The following is a 19,337-nucleotide window of genomic DNA, read 5'->3' as shown; positions in this document are numbered from 1 at the left end:
AGAAGAGCGTCAAGAGTGATTTGTGACTGAAGGGTACCAGCAAGAGTGAATAGGGAAGGTCTACAAAAATAGTAATGAGACTACCTATGTTATACAGGTTGGAAGTGATGAGACTGACAAAAAGACAAGAGCCAGAGATGGAGGTGGCAGAGTTAAAGATGTTAAGATTTGCATTGAGTGTAACAAGGACGGACAGAATTAGGAATGAGTACATTAGAGGATCAGCTCAGGATGGACGGTTTGGAGACAAAGCCAGAGAGGTGAGATTGTATTGGTTTCATGCACAGGAGAAATGCTGAGTAAATTGGGAGAAGGATGTTAAGGATAGAGCTGCCAGGCAAGAGGAAAAGAGGAAGGCCTAAGAGGAGGCTTATGGATGTGGTGAGAGAGGACATGCAGGTGGCGGGTATGACAGAGCGAGATGCAGAAGACAGGAAGATATGGAAACAAAGGATCTGCTGTGGTGACCCCTAATGGGAGCAACTGGAATAAGAAGAAGAAGTTTGCATATTTCCTTGTGTCCATTTGCAGTTTCTTTGAATGTTCAAATTTTATCTCACATTCAAAAGACATAGAGGTAAAGTTGATAGGTGATCTAAATTGGCTCGATAGGTGTGAGTAAGAGGTGTCACTCTGACTTGAACCACATGCTGCCAATATAGACTGTTGCTCCATGATTCAGCACCTGAATAAACTGGTTTAGAATGCGGATTGACAGACTTATTCTGCTTTATATCACAATATGACAGTCGCTGATTCAACATCTTAAGTTGAAGTCTGGTTCATCGTTGTTGTCTGTGTGGAGTCTGCACATCCTCCTGTATAGGTTTTCCTTTGTCTACTCTGTTTTCCCTCCTACACCTCTAAACAGTTATGGTGGATATAGAAAAGAATCACCCCCTTCAAAATATTCCCATTTTTTTCACTTTACGGCCTTAAATGAAAACACACACAAAAAATATTTCTTCCCAGCTTCATTTACTCAATGCAACCTATAACATCCAAGAGAAAGATATCACAGTTCAGAAAAATTATAAAAAATCAAAAACAAGACTTATTTAAAACTTATTTAATATATTTAATAAAGGATCACCCGCCAATGTCAATATTTTGTTAAAGCACCTTTTGCTTTAATAACAGCCTTGAGTCTGTTAGGATACTTCTCTGTCAGCTTTGCACATCTAGATTGAGCAATATTTGCCCACTCTTCTTTACAGAACTGTTCAAGTTCAGTCAAATTGGATGGTTAGCATTGCTGGACTGCTATCTTCAATTTTTCCACAGATTTTAAATGGGATTTAGGTCTGGGCTCTGACTGGCCACACGAGGACATTCATTTTTTTCTCCTTCAGCCACTATGTGGTTTATTTTACTGTGTGCTTTGGGTCATTGTCGTGCTGAAAGGTGAACATTTTGCCCATCTTCAACTTTCTGGCAGAGGGTAGCAAGAATTTTTCTTCAAGAATTTGACGGTATTTTGCCTCATCCATTTTTCCTTCTACCCTAACAAAAGCCCCAGGCCCTGTGGCAGAGAAACACCCCCACAACAGGATGTTGCCACCTCCATACTTTACTGTGGGTATGGTGTGTTGTGGATGGTGAGCTGAATTGGATTTCCGCCAGGTGTACCGTTTGGTATTGAGGCCAAATAGTTCGATTTTGGTCCCATCTGACCATACAACCTTTTTCCACTTGGCATCAGAATCTTCAAGGTGCATTCTGGCAAAGCTCAAATGAGCCTTAATGGGACCTTTCTTGAGAAGTGGCTTTTTCCTTGCGACCCTCCCGAACAAGCCACAATTATGGAGCACTTGTGAAATCGTTGTCACATGCACACAATGACCACTCTTTGCCATAATCCTGTAACTCCTTCAAAGTGACCATTGGCCTCTTGATATCCTCTCTTGCCAGTTTATTCCTTGTTTTTCCATCCAGTTTGGAGGGATCTTTGGATCCAGGGAGAGTCCTAGTAGTACCAAACACTTGCCCCTTCTTTATTATGGACTTTACTGTGCTCCTTGGGATTGATAAAGCCTTTGAGATTTTTTCTTGTATCCGTCTCCCGCCTAATGTCTGTCCACAACTCTATCCCTGAGATCTTTTGAAAGCGGCTTGCCACCCATAGTCAGTTGTTTGCTGTCAGCTGCACTACCAAACAAGGGAATGAATGCTCCAGGAACAGCTTCACCAATCACACTGATTATAATCGATCACAGGTGGAAGCCAGTAGGCTAACCATGGTCTCCAGTGGAAATGGTGCTTACTTACACCTGATTGAGTTTACAAATATTGTTTAGGAGGGGAGTGATCCTTTATTAATATCAGTACTTGTGTTTTATTTATTAAAATTCTTCTGAACTGTAGCTGTGATATCTTTCACTTGGATATTATAGATTGCACTGAGTAAGTAAAGCTGGAAATATTGGTTTATGTTTTTTCATTTAAGTCTGCAAAGCAAATAAAAATGGGAATATTTCAAAGGGGGTGATTCTTTTCTATACCCACTGTATGTGTTGGTGAATTGGTGACTCGAAATCAGCCCCAGAGTGAGTGACTGTGTGAGTAGTGTTTGATTCATTGGCACACTGTCTGCAGGGATCCAGAGGGTTTGGGAATGTAAGTATGAGCTTATCTATGCACACAAGGATCTTTGAGTCTTTGTTTTATTTTATTATTTATTAAGATAAAATTTTAAAATATGTGTACATTACTATTCCAGTTCAGGTTATCTACATGTAAAATGTAATAATATACTGTAGCTAGAAAAATTACCATGAACATAAAAATGAAAGGTTTGCATACTTTGAAGTGGCACAATGTAAATGACAATGAATTTTCAAATAAACACTGTGACTGTTGTGAACACACTTTAATTGGTCCTCTGGGGAACTGTGTTTCTTTATCGGGCAGCAAGCAATGGTAAACACTGATGCTGCGCATCATATTTCCTTTTAATAAAATTAAATATTCACTGCTTTATATGGGTCAGCCCATATAGTACTGCTTCCTGAGTTAACTCTATTCCCATCAAGCTAACTCCCTTCACCATAAATAGAATTACATCCCAAGACAACTTTACTGTAAGAGAGGAGTTCATATGTCATGCATCTAAAATAGAGGGTTCCAAAAAAAAACACAAAAATAAAAATACTCAAAAAATATAACAATTTCAAACCCACTTAGTCCAACTGAGGAGAACCAGAGCCTCTTCCAGCAAAATTACATCTAAGACAGGAACCAACCCTGGACAAGCTCCAAGCCATTGTATAGTGAATTTACTTACAACGGAAACAGTTTGGAATCAACAGTTAATGCTAGAGTAATGTCATTTGTGGATTTTTAGAGGAAAACCCAAACAGATACAATGGCTGACCATGAACTTTGGATCCTGAAATGCTGATATGTAAAGCAGCCATGCCTAACACTGTGCCACAGTGCTGCCCACTACTCAAAATAAATAGAAGAAAAGGACATTTATCATAGGCAACAGGGATGGGTTTAAACACTTACTTGTGTTGGATGAGTTCACCATTTCTATAATTTCAGGAGACAGAGCTGAGAAGAATCAAAATGGGTGGGTTAAAATGTTTTATTTTAGATGTCCTTTGCATTATAAATAAGAGTATGTTTACTAAGGCAGGAAAGGTGCAAGTTTGGACATAATGTTTAATTTAAAACAACAGAGAAGATAAAAGATGACCAACTTTAAAAACTATGTAACATGGTGTGAAACAGCTAACATAATAGTAGTAGGTATATTAAGTCAAGCAATGTACAGGTCTAGGGCCCAGTATTTATTTTAAATACCAGAGAAAATTAAGAACTACAGATTATGTAAACTACAGAACCACAGTAGGTTAAAATGTTAACATTACTGCCTCACAACACTAGCAGGCTGGATTCAAAGTCTGGGCCTGGTTACTGTCTGTGTGGAGTCTGCACACTCTGTTCTTGTCTACAGAGGCCTTTTCTTTGGGTATTTCAGCTTCCACCCTCATTCTAAAGGATATTAAGGTTAGGTGGAATGGCAACTCTAAACTGGCCTGGTATGAGCGACTGTGGGTATGTAAGGTGTGTGTGCTCCAGAATGGTCCAATACAGATTTGGTCCCTGCTTTGTTCTCGATGGATGAATGGAAGACTACAGTATCCCTTTTATTTTTGCTATTTTTTGTTCTTTGCAATGACAATCAAAATTTGGATGTCTTATTGTAGGGTGTCATGTTGCACTCTATTGTAAGTCTATTTTGGTATTCTAAATTAAAACGTACATTGATTAATAAAATATGTGCAGTTTGTAGGTATGATTTATATGGTACCAGTCACTTTTTATACATGTAATTTTATAATACCTCAGCACTGAGTGAAAAGTAAGAACAAGTCCGATAACAGTTTGTTTTTTTCTATGTTTTCAATTGGATACATTTATTTGTAGATTTCCAACTGTGTTTTGGGTCATTGTCTTGTTGGAATGTCCAACCCATGCGTAACTTCAACTTTGTGACTGATGTTTGAACATTATCCTGCAGAATTTGTTGATATTGGGTTGAAATCATCCGACCCTCGATTTTAACAAGGGCCCCAGTCCATGAACTAGCCACACAGCCCCACGGCATGATGGAACCTCCACCAAATTTGACAGTAGTTCTTCCGCCATGCGAAGCGCTTTTTGTTATGACCAAATAACTCAATTTTTGTCTCATCGGTCCAAAGCACTTTGTTCCAAAATGAATCTGGCTTGTCTAAATGAGCATTTGCAAACAATAAGTGACTCTGTTTGTGGTGCGAGTGCAGAAAGGGCTTCTTTCTCATCACCCTGCCATACAGATGTTCTTTGTGCAAATTATGCTGAATTGTAGAACGATATACAGATATACCATTTGCAGCAACATGTCCTTGCAGGTCTTTGGAGGTGATCTGTGGGTTGTCTGTAACCATTCGCACAATCCTGCACATATGCCTCTCCTGTATTTTTCTTGGCCTGCCAGACCTGGGTTGGTTTAACAGCAACTGTGCCTGAGGCCTTCCATTTCCTGATTACATTCCTTACAGTTGAAACTGAAAGTTTAAACCTCTGAGATTGCTTTTTGTAGCCTTCACCTAAACCATGAGACTGAACAATCTTTGTTTTCAGATCTTTTGAGAGTTGCTTTGAGGATCCCATGCTGCCACTCTTCAGAGGAGAGTCAAAGGGAAGCACAACTTGAAATTGACCACCTTAAATACCTTTTCTCAAGATTGGACACACCTGTCTATGAAGTTCAAGGCTTAACGAGCTAATCCAACCAATTTGGTGTTGCAAGTAATTAGTATTGAGCAGTTACATGCATTCAAATCAGCAAAATTACAAGGGGACCCAAATTTTTGCACAGCCAGCTTTTCATATTTGATTTAATTTCATACAACTAAATACTGCGTCACTAAAAATCTTTGTTCAGAAAACACCCCAGTACTCAGATCTTCCTAGGAAATGAAAGACATACCACTGTTATCTTTTTTGTTGAAAGTAGAGTCAATTATTATGCAGGCTATTATGTATTTTTCATATGACTGTATATATATATATATATAAATTAATAAATGTGTACACATATATATAGTGGATTCAAAAAGTATTCAGACCCCTACACTTTCTGCACACTTCATTGTGTTGTAGATATTATTTTAAATGAGTAAATTTGTCATTTTTGATCATCAATCTACAATCAATAGTCCATAATGACAAAGTAAAAACATGTTTATAACCCTATAATCCTATAAAAAAAAGAAAAAAGACAAATGTACAGTAGAATACATTACATTCTCAAATCCACTTAATCCAGTTAAAAGTTGTGATGGTTCAGAGCCTATACTGTAAAAGCAAAATCAGTTGCAAGACAGAAATTGATTCTGGACTGGGCACCAGTTCATCACAGAGTTAGGGTTAGGATTATTTAACTTTGGAAAAAGGAATGTATAACTCTGTGGGTTTGTACACAACCTTGCCTGAAGGCAAGATGATTGCACTCTCCACCAACATGTTAATTTTTCTTTTCTGTTTACCTCTGTCTCTTACCATCTGTTATATATTGGACTGCTATCTGTATATTACGACAACGTCAGACTGGGATGTTTGTTTCTTTTATGTTGTCACATACAGCAAATAGCATTCCTTTAGTTATTTAGTACTAACAACAACAACAACAACCATCCATCCATTATCTAACCTGCCATATCCTAACTACAGAATCACGACGGTCTGCTGGAGCCAATCCCAGCCAACACAGGGTGCAAGGCAGGAAAAACACCCCGGGCAGGGCATCAGCCCACCACAGGACGCGCACACACACACACACACACACACACACACACACTAGGGTCAATTTAGAATCGCCAATGCACCTAACCTGCATCTCTTTGGACTGTGGGAGGAAACCAGAGCACCCAGAGGAAACCCACACAGATACGGGGAGAACATGCAAACTCCACGTAGGGAGGACCTGGGAAGCGAAAGCTACACACTGTGCCACCATGCCACCCACAACAACAACACCATTTCTTTATATAGCACATTTTTTCAAACAAATGATGTAGCTCAAAGTGCTTTACATAATGAAGAAAGAGAAAAAAGACAAAATAAATAAGAAACAGAGTGGCAACACTCTTTGGAGGACTTCACTCTTACAGGTTTATAGCGTAAGAGTTGCAAAATTTTTCTCCTCAATTTCTTCTATCCGCACACCCTTCCATCTCTCTTTAGCAGCTGTGAAGCCCCACTTCTTCATTCCCCTTAACTGTTCCTTCTAGCTCCTTTTTCAAACTCTTTTGTACCAGCTGCACATCTGTGGTCACTTATCTCTTTATTAGAATAAACCTGGTATCTCACATCCTCTGCTTTGCCAGGCTAATAATAAGCCATATCAAAAGGATTGCTTGAACATCTACCATTCCTAGCCAGAAGCCCACCTTAAAAAATTAAATCATGTGACAAAACAACTGAATCTTCAACCTGTTGCAATAATCCTTCCCATTTGCCAGCACTCTTTGTGACCAACTGCATCCCCAAAACTTGTTTAATTGTCTCCACCTGGACACAGTCTGGTCTTGGACACTTCCTTGTGTGTGACAAACCTTGTCTAAACATTCTCTCCCTCACACATAATCTCCCTAACACCATCATCTTGTTCAGGTCCTTTAATGTAATTTCTCTTTCATGGTGGTTGTAGTTGTTTATTTTAGGCCTACTCATGGACCAATTGTTTCTGATGGTTTATGTTCTTCCACTTTCTCAATGATGGCATTTTTATGAAACATGCTCCTTTCCAAGAATATTATACCTTACATGCTCAAGTGGATGACCCCAAACCACTTGGCTTTCTACTTTCTATATATTGTGCTCAATCAGGCTGGCTAGGGTTAGAGTTAGGGTTAGAATTCATCCAGACTCATTCACATGGAACCCTCTTAAAATTGCCAATTAACCCAACACTCAGATCCTTGGAATTTGGGAGAGAAACCGGAGGACCAGGAGCTAAGAACATACAGAGGCAGAAACCCTGCCTACAAATCGAACCCAGAAAGTTAGTTCTATAAATCAGCTCAGCTACCCTTTCTGCTGTCTTGTCAGGAAAAAAAAACTGAATCACTTCAGAATATGTGTCCTTAATCTATACACATATATTTGAAAGTATTTCTCTTGCTTTGCTGCTGATTGTAAATCAACTGCAGATTTAAACAATTGCTTATAGAGGCTCAATAACAAACAGATCCACAAGATGTCTTACCGGTTAGCAGAAGTATGCAGTAAGAAAAGGGTGAAGCTCTAAAACGCACTGAGGAAACAAGAAATGGAAAACAGATGTTACAAAATAGCAAACACTGTATAAATGGGTATTAAGGCTTATTATAAATAAAATGCAGACAAATGCACAATATTTTAATAATCTGAAAGAGATGCACTAGAACAAGAACGAGTTAGATAGCAGAACTTGATCTAAACCTCTTAAATGGCACATCGGGAGCCTCAATGGAACAAGTGTTTAATAAATAACAGTCTGAACCTGAATAACGCTCACAAAGCACACCTGCACCTGAATGACACTCAGGTAGACAACACAGTTCCTTGTAAATAAATATTTTTGCAGTACTGCTTCTCTTGATTATTCTCAATCCTCAACTCCTGTTCAACATATTAACTTATCAAAGCAGCTGCCAGTACTTACTACTGAGTCTGGAAAGTTTTCTTGTTAAGCATGCATATGTTGAATTGGATTCATTGGGAAAGACAGGAAGACCACCCTTTATGAAGACTTCATAAACTTTCCACACCCTTTTCCCGCCCCATTCAGTCAAAGTCAGACATTTTGACTGCCTGTATGAAATGGGAGATGGAAAGGTGCAGTTCATTTGAACGATGTTTCCATTCCTTGTGTTACTTGTTTGTTTATTTAAAGCAACATCATTTTCCTAAGTAAGTTAAACTGAATGTTTCTGTTTATGAAAAGGAACTCATTACTGCTGCTGCTTGATAACCAGCCAACCCGGTACATTTTAGTTATTGGGGTTAATAAAATGACAGGGGAATAAATACATCTGCAGGCACCAAAAGACACTAACAGTTCCTTAAAAGATCCTGAGAACAAAGGCATAGCATACTGATGGGGGCACTAGACATGCTGGTAGTGCTGGTGACCCAGGGGAGCAAGTGATCAGGGAAAAGGCATCAAGGAATGACTGCCTGTTGGACAAGAGTTCCCCTGTCCACTGCGCAGCACAAGTGGCTCTCTTCTACATATTTGGACAGAGAGGCTACCTGATGTCTGTCATTTTAAATTGTAGATGTGGATCAGTAATTCAGGGGTAGCTGCATTCTAGCAGCTCTAGACATATGGCCCCATGGTTTCTACACAGCATTGTAATTCCAGAAGCAGTTTCAGATTAGTGGTATAAAGCCATTCGTCTTAAACCAGTCTGGTAAATTTGGAGTAGGGAACAAGAGACCAGTGCATTAGAGATGTAGTTTGGTATATGGAGGGAAGTAAAAAAAGGAATGACACTGTGAAAATGGGGAAAGTGGATTAGCCCCCTCACTTACAGTCAAGGTCCTCCATCTGTACAGGTAGGGCAAATGGGACATTAAGCTTTAATGTTTTGTTGTATGTTTGTGCTATCTTACTTATTTTAAACCTGATTTTATTTGATATCTTTGGACTCCTTGGTGCTCACTTGGGTTCTGGGATGACTTAAGAGTACCCCCTTTTATTCTACTGAACAGTGGAAAAAATTAATCTGGTCAGAAAAGCTATCAGTTACCTTGTATCATGTCCACCAACAGAAGTATTCTTTCTCATAGTGAAGGATTCCAATGGGTCTGTTATGGGGTGAGGTGCATTTTCATGGTGTAGTTTAAATCTATTAATGTAAATGCCAAGAAAAGCAAACAAATTCATTCTGTGGTGGAGCATTCAGTCTTAATGGTAGTGGACTTTCTGGAATGATTTCCTCCATTTACAAGGCACAGCGGTTTAAAGAGCATGACAACCATGTAAACCATATGCCGTGTTTCCAGAAAGTATTCAGACCCCTTCACCATTTTCACATTTTGTTATGTTGCAGCCATGTACTAAAATTGTTTAAAGTTATATTTTCCTCACATCAAGCAACACTAAGTATCCCAAAATGACAAGGCAAAAACAGGATTTTAGAATTTTTTGCAAATGTATTAAACATATAAAACTAAAATATTACATTGACACAAGTATTCAGATCCTTTAATCAGTACTTCCTTGAAGTCCCTTTGGCAGCAAATACAACTTTGAGTCTTCCTGGGTATGATGTGAGAAGCTTCACACACCTGGATTTGAGGATTTTCCGCCATTCTTCCCTGTAGATCCTATCAAGCTCTGTCAGGTTGGATGGAGACCATTAAAATATAATTATTTTCAGGTGTCTCCAGAAATGTTCAATTGGTTTCAAGTCCAGGTTCTCGCTGGGCAACCCAAGTACATTCCCTTTGGGTCATTGTCTTATTGGACAGTGAACCTTCAGCCTTAGTCTGAGGTCCAGAACACTCCGGAGCAGGCTTTCATTAAGGATAGCTCTGCACAGTATTTTTCTTTAGTCATCTTACCCTCAACTATTTCCAGTCTCCCAATCCCAGCCACTGAAAAACAGTCCCACAACACTGGCTGTCACCGCCACTCTTCAATATTTGATTGGTATTACATGGACGATGAGCAGTTTCCGGTTCCTCTAGACGCAACACTAATCATGGTTTCATCAGACTGATAAACATTGTTTCTCACAGTCTGAAAGTCTTTTACGTGCCTTTTTGCACGTACCAAGTGTGCTTCCATGTGTCTTTTATTGAGGAGAGACTGCTGTCTGGACACTCTGTCATACGAACCAGATCAGTGGAGCATTGCAGTGATGGTTGCCCACCTGGACGTTTCACCCATTTCCATACAGGTTCTCTGGAGCTCAGCCAGAGTGACCATCAAGTTCTTAAACACCTCTCTTGTCATGGTTTTTCTTCCACAATTCCTCAGTTTTGTCGAGTTTCCAGCCCTAGGAAGAGTCATGGTTGTTCCAAACCTCTTCCATTTAAGAAGCACAGAGGCCTCTATGCTATTGGAAAATTTTCAATGCTGTATTAATTTTCTGTAGCCTTCCCCAGATCTGTTCCTCGACAATGTCCTGTTTCTAAGCTCTGCAGGCAGTTCCTTTGACCTCATAGCTTGGTTTTTGGTTTGATTCACATTGTCACCTGTTGGACCCTTCTACAGACAGATCTGGGCCTTTACTAGTCATGTCCAATCAACTGAATGGACACAGATGGACTACCAACAAAGTGTAGAAAATCCTAATGATGATCAATGAAATGAGTTGCACTTGAGCCAAATGTCAATGAGCTCTTAAAGCAAACACAAATTCTGTTTAGTTCAGAACTAATTCAAAATAGGATAAACATGGCAATATCAAAAGCCTTTTTTGCCTTGAAAGCGTAGCGTGATTTAAGCTTTAATGGGTGCAATACCTGCAATCTCACTATGAAATTCATGCACTGTATAACTGCCATGGCAAACATGGAATGAATTATTAATTTCATTAAAATTTTCTGGTGGCATCACATGTCTTGTTAACCTGAGATAAGTACCTTTCAAACTCTCTGCTTGTGTCTGATTTTATAGATGCCTAATATTTACATATTCTATATAATTTCAACATAATTGAAAAAGAATTAGAGGATACCTTGAAGAAAGAAAAAGGGTTTTCTGGCTGCTACTTTATGATTCTTGCCATTCCATTTGAAGTGGTAAGGCACAATTTCTCAGTTCCTTGTTAGAATTTCAATTGGAATGGACCCCCTTAAAACAGATTTTCAAATAGGAAACTTGGGGCAGGTCTGTCAAGACCAAGTTGTTTGAATTCAGATCATAACATCACTCCAAAATAGCAATGTACTCTTCAAACTATAATGAAAGCTGTAGTATTATACTGGTTTAATATCACTTCTGTGTATCTGTGTCTCATTAAATCATTTGTGCACACAGTACTGTTCAACGTCTGTCTGTGGACATTTTGCTATGGTGTTTGGATGCGCAAAATGCATAATGCATTATCAATTTCTATTCATTCTGATGGAGAAAGCGGGTGGCATGGTGGTTCGCTTCCTGGGTCCTCCCTGCGTGGAGTTTGCATGTTATCCCCGTGTGGGTTTCCTCCGGGTACTCCGGTTTCCTCCCAGTCCAAAGACATGCAGGTTAGGTGCATTGGTGATCCTAAATTGTCCCTAGTGTGTGCTTGGTGTGTGTGTGTGCACTCTGTGGTGGGCTGGTGCCCTCCCCGGGGTTTGTTTCCTGCCTTGTGCCCTATGCTGGCTGGGATTGGCTCCAGCAGACCCCTGTGACCCTGTAGTTAGGATATAGCGGGTTGGATAATGTTTTATTTTTTTTATTATACTTTATTAATCCCAAAGGAAATTACTTGGTTTTCGCATACACCTTGGGGTCAGCGCTCAGGGTCAGCCATTGCACAGCGCCCCTGAAGCAATTGAAGGTTAAGGGCCTTGCTTAAGGGCCCAGCAGAGTAGCGTCTGTTTTGGCAGTGACGGGGATTCAAATCGGCAACCTTCGGGATACCAGCGCAGATCATTAGCCTCAGATCCACCACTCCGCCCTCTGGATGGATGGATGATGGAGAAAGCACAAGAAAGGTTTTTCTGGATGCGTCTATACTGGTTTTCTAAATATTTTGCTGGAACATGGTCAACTCAGGTGCGTTTCTTGTCTGATTATCACCTGTGTAAAGATTAATTGCTCTGCAGGTATATATCATTTTTCATCTACATCTTAAAGACAATGGTTATGAATTACCCAAATATATGATCTGCTTTTCATTGTGCCCAGTACCGCCAAGATTGATTTTAGTGGAAAAGGTAGGTTTAGAAAATGGTTGAGTGGTTACTTTACTATTTATACTCTAACAGAGTCTGTCAAGGATTAATCTTACCATGTTGATATTAGTAACTAATTCAACAGGTTGTGTGTGGTGATCAAATCACTGGCCAACAAATTTTATGGTTCTACAATTTTTTGTGAAACCAATAGATTTTTAGATGCTGAACACAAAATAATTCTGTATCATGTAACGTCTTCAGCAGCATACACTGTGCTATGCTACAATAGTGCAACATAAGAGAAAACTAGAAATGTTTTGCCAAAAATTTTAGTAGTCGTTGTCCGATGCTTCGCGTATCAGTGTCCAACAATACTCCCCCAGCATAGATGGACTCCACTTTCCCTGGTAGTGCTTCTCCATGTTGGCAATGTGAAACCTTTCACCATGTTTGTCACTGAAGGCACCGAGGTCGCCTGGAAGGAAGTCCAAGTAAGAATGAAGAAAATGTATCTTCAGTGACTTGTTGCAGTTCATTGACTTGTATGCCTGAAGCAGGCTTTCAACCTGTTCAAATAGTTTGGTGCCTTGTAGTTGCCCAGAAGGTTAGAAACAACATTCTTGAAAACAGTCTATACGACACGTTCGGCACCCTGCAGAAGGTCATCAAAGTGACTGTCCTTCATCACCTCTTGAATCTGTGGGACAATGAAAACACCTTCTTTTATCTTGCCATCACTGATATGTGGAAACATCTGTTGCAGGTATGCAAAGGCTTCACTTTACTTATTCATTGTCTTAAAGTTTTCATTAGCCCAAGTTTGGTGTGCAAAAGAGGAAGAAATATGTACTTAACCAGTGGGTCATGTGCAACATTCTTCTGACATGGAACCAATTTCCCGTGAGGTGGCAAGTACTTTATCATGTAATGTGAATCTTTTGCTCGGCTGTCCCACTCACAAAGAAAATAATAGTACTTGCTATATCCAAGCTACAGACTGAGTAATATTACAACCACCTTCAGATCATATGATGGGCATGTCCCACAGGTATGGAAGGGTGGAAATTGCCATTGTACAACAAGATGGCCTTCAAACTTAACAATGATGAGTCAATAAACAGTCACCATTCTGTTGGATCATAGACACATCCGAGAGCAGCAGGCAATCCATCAATGAAACTAAAAAACGTCAGATTGTCAACTTATCTGAAGAATGATGGCAGTGAAATACTGAAATTTTTGTACCTGGTGACAACAGGCTTCATCCTTGCAACATTGGTCCAAGCAGTTCTGCTTGATTCTTTGATAAATCCAAACCTCTAACAAGATAGTTGAGCTGTGCTTGAGAAATTAAATGAGGATCACTGGATGTTAATGGCTTGAAATCTGGATCGTCAGCAGCTGCAGCAGCTTCCATCTGCTTGAAGGAAATGTTGCCTAATACCATCTGTCTGAAGCCAGAAAAGGACTGAAAATAAAGAAGCATTTTGTTTATCCTTCTAATTATTAACATCTCATTAAACACTTTAAGAAAATTCAGAGCCATGTAAAGAAAAAATATCCACATACAGTATAGTGCAAACATTTTATGAAAAAATGCTGCTAAGTGGAAATGTTTTCAAAAACAACACCCTGAATAGTTTTAACAATGAGTAAACTCCCAAAAAAGTGCAGAAAACAGAAAAAAAGTATAAATTAAATCAATATTTAGTTCCACCACCCTTGGTCCACTGCCATACCATTTCTTAAGGTCCTCATATGGTCAGTTGTTCCCAGCCTCTTGGAGAACTTGCTCCAGTTCCATTGCCAGACTTTGTCTGTTTTACTTGCTTCTGTGTCTCAAGTAATCCCAGTCTGGCTTGTTGATGTTGAGATCAGGGCTCTGTGTGGCCACATTACCTGTTGCAGAATTCTGTGTTCCTCCTTTTACTACAAATTTTTTTTTATGATTTTGCCCACGTGCTCTAGGTCATTATCATGCTGCAGAATGAATCTGGGACAGTTCACAGGCCTGTCTGATGGAATTGGTTGATGAATACTTCCCAGCAGTGCCAGGACCATCAATTTGAATCCAATCACCAACTATGTTTGCGAAAATACAGCCCTAAACCTGTAAGGAAAATCCACCATGTCTCACTGTTGCCTGCAGACATTCATCCATGTACCATTCTCCAGGCCTTCAGCAGACTACTGCCTTCTGTTACAGCCAAATATTTCAAAGTTTGACTCATCAGTCCAAAGCACCTGCTGGCATTTTTCAGCACCCCCAGTTCTTGTGTTTTCATATGTAGGTGAATCATTTGGCTTTATTTCTACCTCAGAGGAATGGTCTTTTGTTCCCAGCACTTCTATGAAGACCACTTCTGAAAAGATTTATGTGGACTGTAGATGAGTGTAACAGGTTCCCAGTGGTTTCTGCCAGTTCTGAGCTGATAGATGTGCTACACATCTTCCTGTTTTAATGGAAGTAAGCTTGGTATATTTCTCGCTTCCTGCACTAAGTTTAAATGGCCAGTCACTGTTTGTCTGGTCCTCAGCCTTTCCCATTTCTTTGTTCCACTGTGGAAGAACTTGGACAGCACAACTGGAAACACCTGTCTGCCGTGCAATTTCTGCTTGGGAGATACCTTCATGATGCAGAATGACCACTTGGGTCTTTTCACTATGTCACTTAATTCCATTGGCATGGTGGCACAGTGGGTAGCGCTGCTGCCTCGCAGTTAGGAGACCCGGGTTCGCTTCCTGGGTCCTCCCTGTGTGGAGTTTGTATGTTCTCCCTGTGTCTGTGTGGGTTTCCTCTGGGTGCTCTGGTTTCCTCCTACAGTCCAAAGGGATAGGTGCATTGGCGATTCTAAATTGTCTCTAGTGTGTGCTTGGGGTGTGTGTGTGTGCCCTGCGGTGGGCTGGTGCCCTGCCTTGCACACTGTGTTGGCTGAGATTGGCTCCAGCAGACCCCCGTGACCATGTAGTTAGAATATAGCAGGTTGGATAATGGATGGATGGACTTAATTCCGTGGTGCAAGATATGTGGGCTAAATCACCCCTTCTAGCACAACCTCCTCTTTTTAGTTTGGTTGTATCCCTTTATACAGCTGTTTTTGTTTCAGCTCATCACTTTGGTTCAACCTGCACATGATTTCATGGATCATTAGCATTTGTTTCTTATTTTTGCTTAATTAAACCCCAGGCTATATGCCTATATAGATCTCACTTTATGATTCTTACTCTATGTTACTTTTATTCTTTAAGGATATTCATAAAACTTATTATGTTGCTTTACTTTTTGAAAAAAATTCTAAAATACCTTTTTTTTCTATTGATGCACTAAACCAGATGACATAAAGTAAACATGTAAGATGCATAAGTATCTAAAGCTCCTTTGACTTTTTCAGAGTACTATATATACACACACTAAGGTGACATACCTACGGTAGTCACATATATTGTAGCTGGACCATGGAAGGTGCATTTTGCAGGGGACATATGCTCCTTGAAATCCAAAACACACACACACACACCTCTAACATCAGGTGAGGAAAGATAAAGCATTTCTACATTTGAGAAAAAAAAATCAAAGATGAGTTAACTTCTTTAAACAATGTGCACAGGGAAAGCTGAGCATATTAACATGTGTCAAGGCCCACGAGGATCGCTGACAAGTTTCTATTCTGCAGTGTTGGTCTGTAGAATGGTGGCACGTTGGTTTATAATGTGCAATTACCTTAATCTGCATGATGAAATAGTCATTTTAGTGTTGTACACATTGTCCATATTCATATCTCTTGTGAAAAGTGGTTTTGTTTGCATACGGACTATCTATTCTCCTACTTAACATATGCATATCCTAATAGCATTCTACATATCTAAAATATTGTGTTTTGCACAGTAACAAAGTACGATACCACTGATGAGTTAACACAAGTTGCACTGATGGGACCCACTGATTACCACAGAATATCTCACACAAAGCTCTTAGTCTTTCTTCTGGTATTATAACTTAATGCTTATGCTACAAGTATGCACATTGATTTCTGTGTCAACAGTAACATAAGTTAAACTGTATATCATTAGTCAAATAGTTTGAGTTTTGTTTACATGTAAAGGTGGTTTGTGGGCTGCTTTGATTTTTATTTTTTGCATAGGCTGAGTTGCCTGCCATCCCTGCATTGTAGAATGAACCAATAGTAAAATCTCCAACACACCATAGCCAGGCTCATATAAACTTACCCTCCATTAACTTTGCATAGGCTAAGCTGGAATACACCTCTGGGGAAAAGTGGCAAGAGAAGTTGTTCTAACCTTTACAGTTTATTACATGTTACATACAGAATGTTAATATAAAAATGGCTTCACATATTGTGTGCTATTTCAGGGGATAGTAAAACAATGCACACAACTCTGAAATGAAATGGCTGGAACTTTAAATTGGCCAGATTAACCTTAAATTTAGACACCATGGGTTTTAACTTTTTGGTTGTTGCATTTCCCTCAAAAATATGGTAGCGCAGCCATGATGCATTTTTAAGGTACGTTTGTAATATACAGGATCTTGAAAAACCTATTTGTATTAAGAGGAATGCTATGTTTTAATACTATGTTTTACAGCTAGGCTGTTCAGATTGCTTGATTACTATACTCAATGTCTAATAAAAAACCTGGGATCACATCTAGATCTAGAAAACCAAGTAACTAAAGTTCTTTAATTCATTAATCTTAAAGTCAATTTAAATTTGTCTTTGTAACGTATAAAGCCTGTATAAAGTATATAGTTTCTCTTTAATTCACAGAACCTACTTTCAGTACAGAAAGTACACCATAATCACAAAATATAGGCCTATTTGAAATTCAAAGTACAAAAAAGTTAATGTAGAAAGAACAGCCGTACCTTACGGGACCCGCAAACTCTGAAAAGATTCAGAGTGTCCCATCCATTTATAGCAAGGCTGAGCACTCATTATTTTATCACAGAATACTCGCGTTTGAGCTCCTAATGAGGCCATTCATATTGCTTTTAGGAAACTGTAGAAATTTTGGTGAATTCCTGTTACTGAGTCTATTCTGCTGGCACTGGGACAGCATATCTTAGTGAATATATCTTCACTGATAACAAACCTTCATATACAGGTGCTGGTCATAAAATTAGAATATCATGACAAAGTTGATTTATTTAGGTAATTCCATTCAAAAAGTGAAACTTGTATATTAGATTCATTCATTACACACAGACTGATGTATTTACTATGGTCCTTAAACCAGGTACTGGTAGTTTTGGCACTGTGTGCAGGTGCCAGGTCCTGTTGGAAAATGAAATCTGCATCTCCATAAAGTTCGTCAGCAGCAGGAAGCATGAAGTGCTCTAAAACTTCCTAGTAGACGGCTGCATTGACCTTGGACCTCAGAAAACACAATGGACCAACACCAGCAGATGACATGGCACCCCAAACCACCACTGACTGTGGAAACTTTACACTGGACCTCAAGCAACGTGGATTCTGTGCCTCTCCTCTCTTCCTTCAGACTCTGGGACCTTGATTTCCAAAGGAAATGCAAAATTTACTTTCATCAGAGAACATACAGTAACTCAGCAGCAGTCGAGTCCTTTTTGTCTTTAGCCCAGGCGAGACGCTCTTGTTCAAGAGCTTGACACAAGGAATGCGACAGCTGAAACCCATGTCTTGCATACGTCTGGTCGTGGTGGTTCTTGAAGCACTGACTCTAGCTGCAGTCCACTCTTTGTGAATCTCCCCCACAGTTTTGAATGGGTTTTGTTTCACAATCCTCTCCAGGGTGCGGTTAGCCCTATTGCTTATACACTTTTTTCTACCACATCTTGTCCTTCCCTTCGCCTCTCTATTGATGTGCTTGGACACAGAGCTCTGTGAACAGCCAGCCTCTTTAGCAATGGCCTTTTGTGTCTTGCCCTCCTTGTGCAAGGTGTCAGTGGTCGTCTTTTGGACAGCTGTCAAATCAGCAGTCTTCCCCATGATTGTGTAGCCTACAGAACTAGACTGAGAGACCATTTAAAGGCTTTTGCAGGTGTTTTGAGTTAATTAGCTGATTAGAGTGTGGCACCAGGTGTCTTCAATATTGAACCTTTTCACAATATTCTAATTTTCCGAGATACTGAATTTGGGACTTTAATTAGTTGTCAGTTATAATCATCAAAATTAAAAGAAATAAACATTTGAAATACATCAGTCTGTGTGTAATGAATGAAACTAATATACAAGTTTCACTTTTTGAATGGAATTACTGAAATAAATCAACTTTGTCATGATATTCTAATTTTATGACCAGCACCTGTATTATGTTAGTCATCAATGTTGTCTGCATTGTGATGCATTGTCGGAATGTCCATGAAAAAACTGGCACAAGCAGAAAACCTATGTAGACTAAACAACTGTTTTTTCTCTCTTTTGCCAGTTTACCTTACCTTAATATATTAGTAAAATTCAATTAATCATTTATATTTAGGTGCATTAAAAACCTAATTTATAAAACAAAATCTATATACAAAGCACTTAATGGTGGAAACTACTAGGCACACCAAAGTTCAATGCTATCGTTATATTTGGGTCAAGCTACAGTATTCATTCACTGATTAAATTTACTTCTTAATCCATTTATCCTGATAACAGTCATTGTGACAAAATGTTGATGGCCTTGTCTAGAAGAGTGAAACCAAGAACTCACTCTCAGAGCTACGTGTTAGTTGCTGATGAGTACCTGATGGTTAGGCGAACTTTGGAACCCAGTTAACCCAATGTCACATTGGTGATTTCTAATTGTGAATTATTCTAAATATGCCACTGAAGTTTCTGATCTTGTCATTGGACCATGTCAATAAACGACTGAAAATCGCTGGAGGTGTCTTACTGCTTGCTTCTTTTTCTGATAGCCAATAGCGTGCTTCCTGAAGGGGCTGGCTTTGTATGAAGGGTAAACTAGTATAGCGAGTTCAA

General features: G+C 39.4%; 1 protein-coding gene across 1 annotated transcript in view; it reads right to left on the bottom strand.

Annotated features, from left to right (window-relative positions):
• LOC120539753 (macrophage mannose receptor 1-like) overlaps positions 1–8,238 on the bottom strand; it is a 30,602-nt gene extending 22,364 nt beyond the window's left edge. Inside the window, exons 1-3 of the mRNA XM_039770134.1 lie at positions 8,201–8,238; positions 7,763–7,810; positions 3,511–3,555 (exon numbers count right to left, since the gene is read on the bottom strand). Of these exons, the coding sequence (XP_039626068.1) occupies positions 3,511–3,555; positions 7,763–7,810; position 8,201 (94 nt within the window). The 5' untranslated portion in view covers positions 8,202–8,238. The remainder of the gene's footprint in view (positions 1–3,510; positions 3,556–7,762; positions 7,811–8,200) is intronic.
• Between the last annotated feature and the right edge of the window lie 11,099 nt (positions 8,239–19,337).

Source organism: Polypterus senegalus, chromosome 11 (assembly GCF_016835505.1).
Source record: "Polypterus senegalus isolate Bchr_013 chromosome 11, ASM1683550v1, whole genome shotgun sequence".
In the NCBI taxonomy this organism is placed as follows: domain Eukaryota; kingdom Metazoa; phylum Chordata; class Cladistia; order Polypteriformes; family Polypteridae; genus Polypterus; species Polypterus senegalus.
The sequence above is the reverse complement of the archived record's forward strand: the minus strand, read 5'-3'. Positions and strand labels throughout refer to the sequence as shown.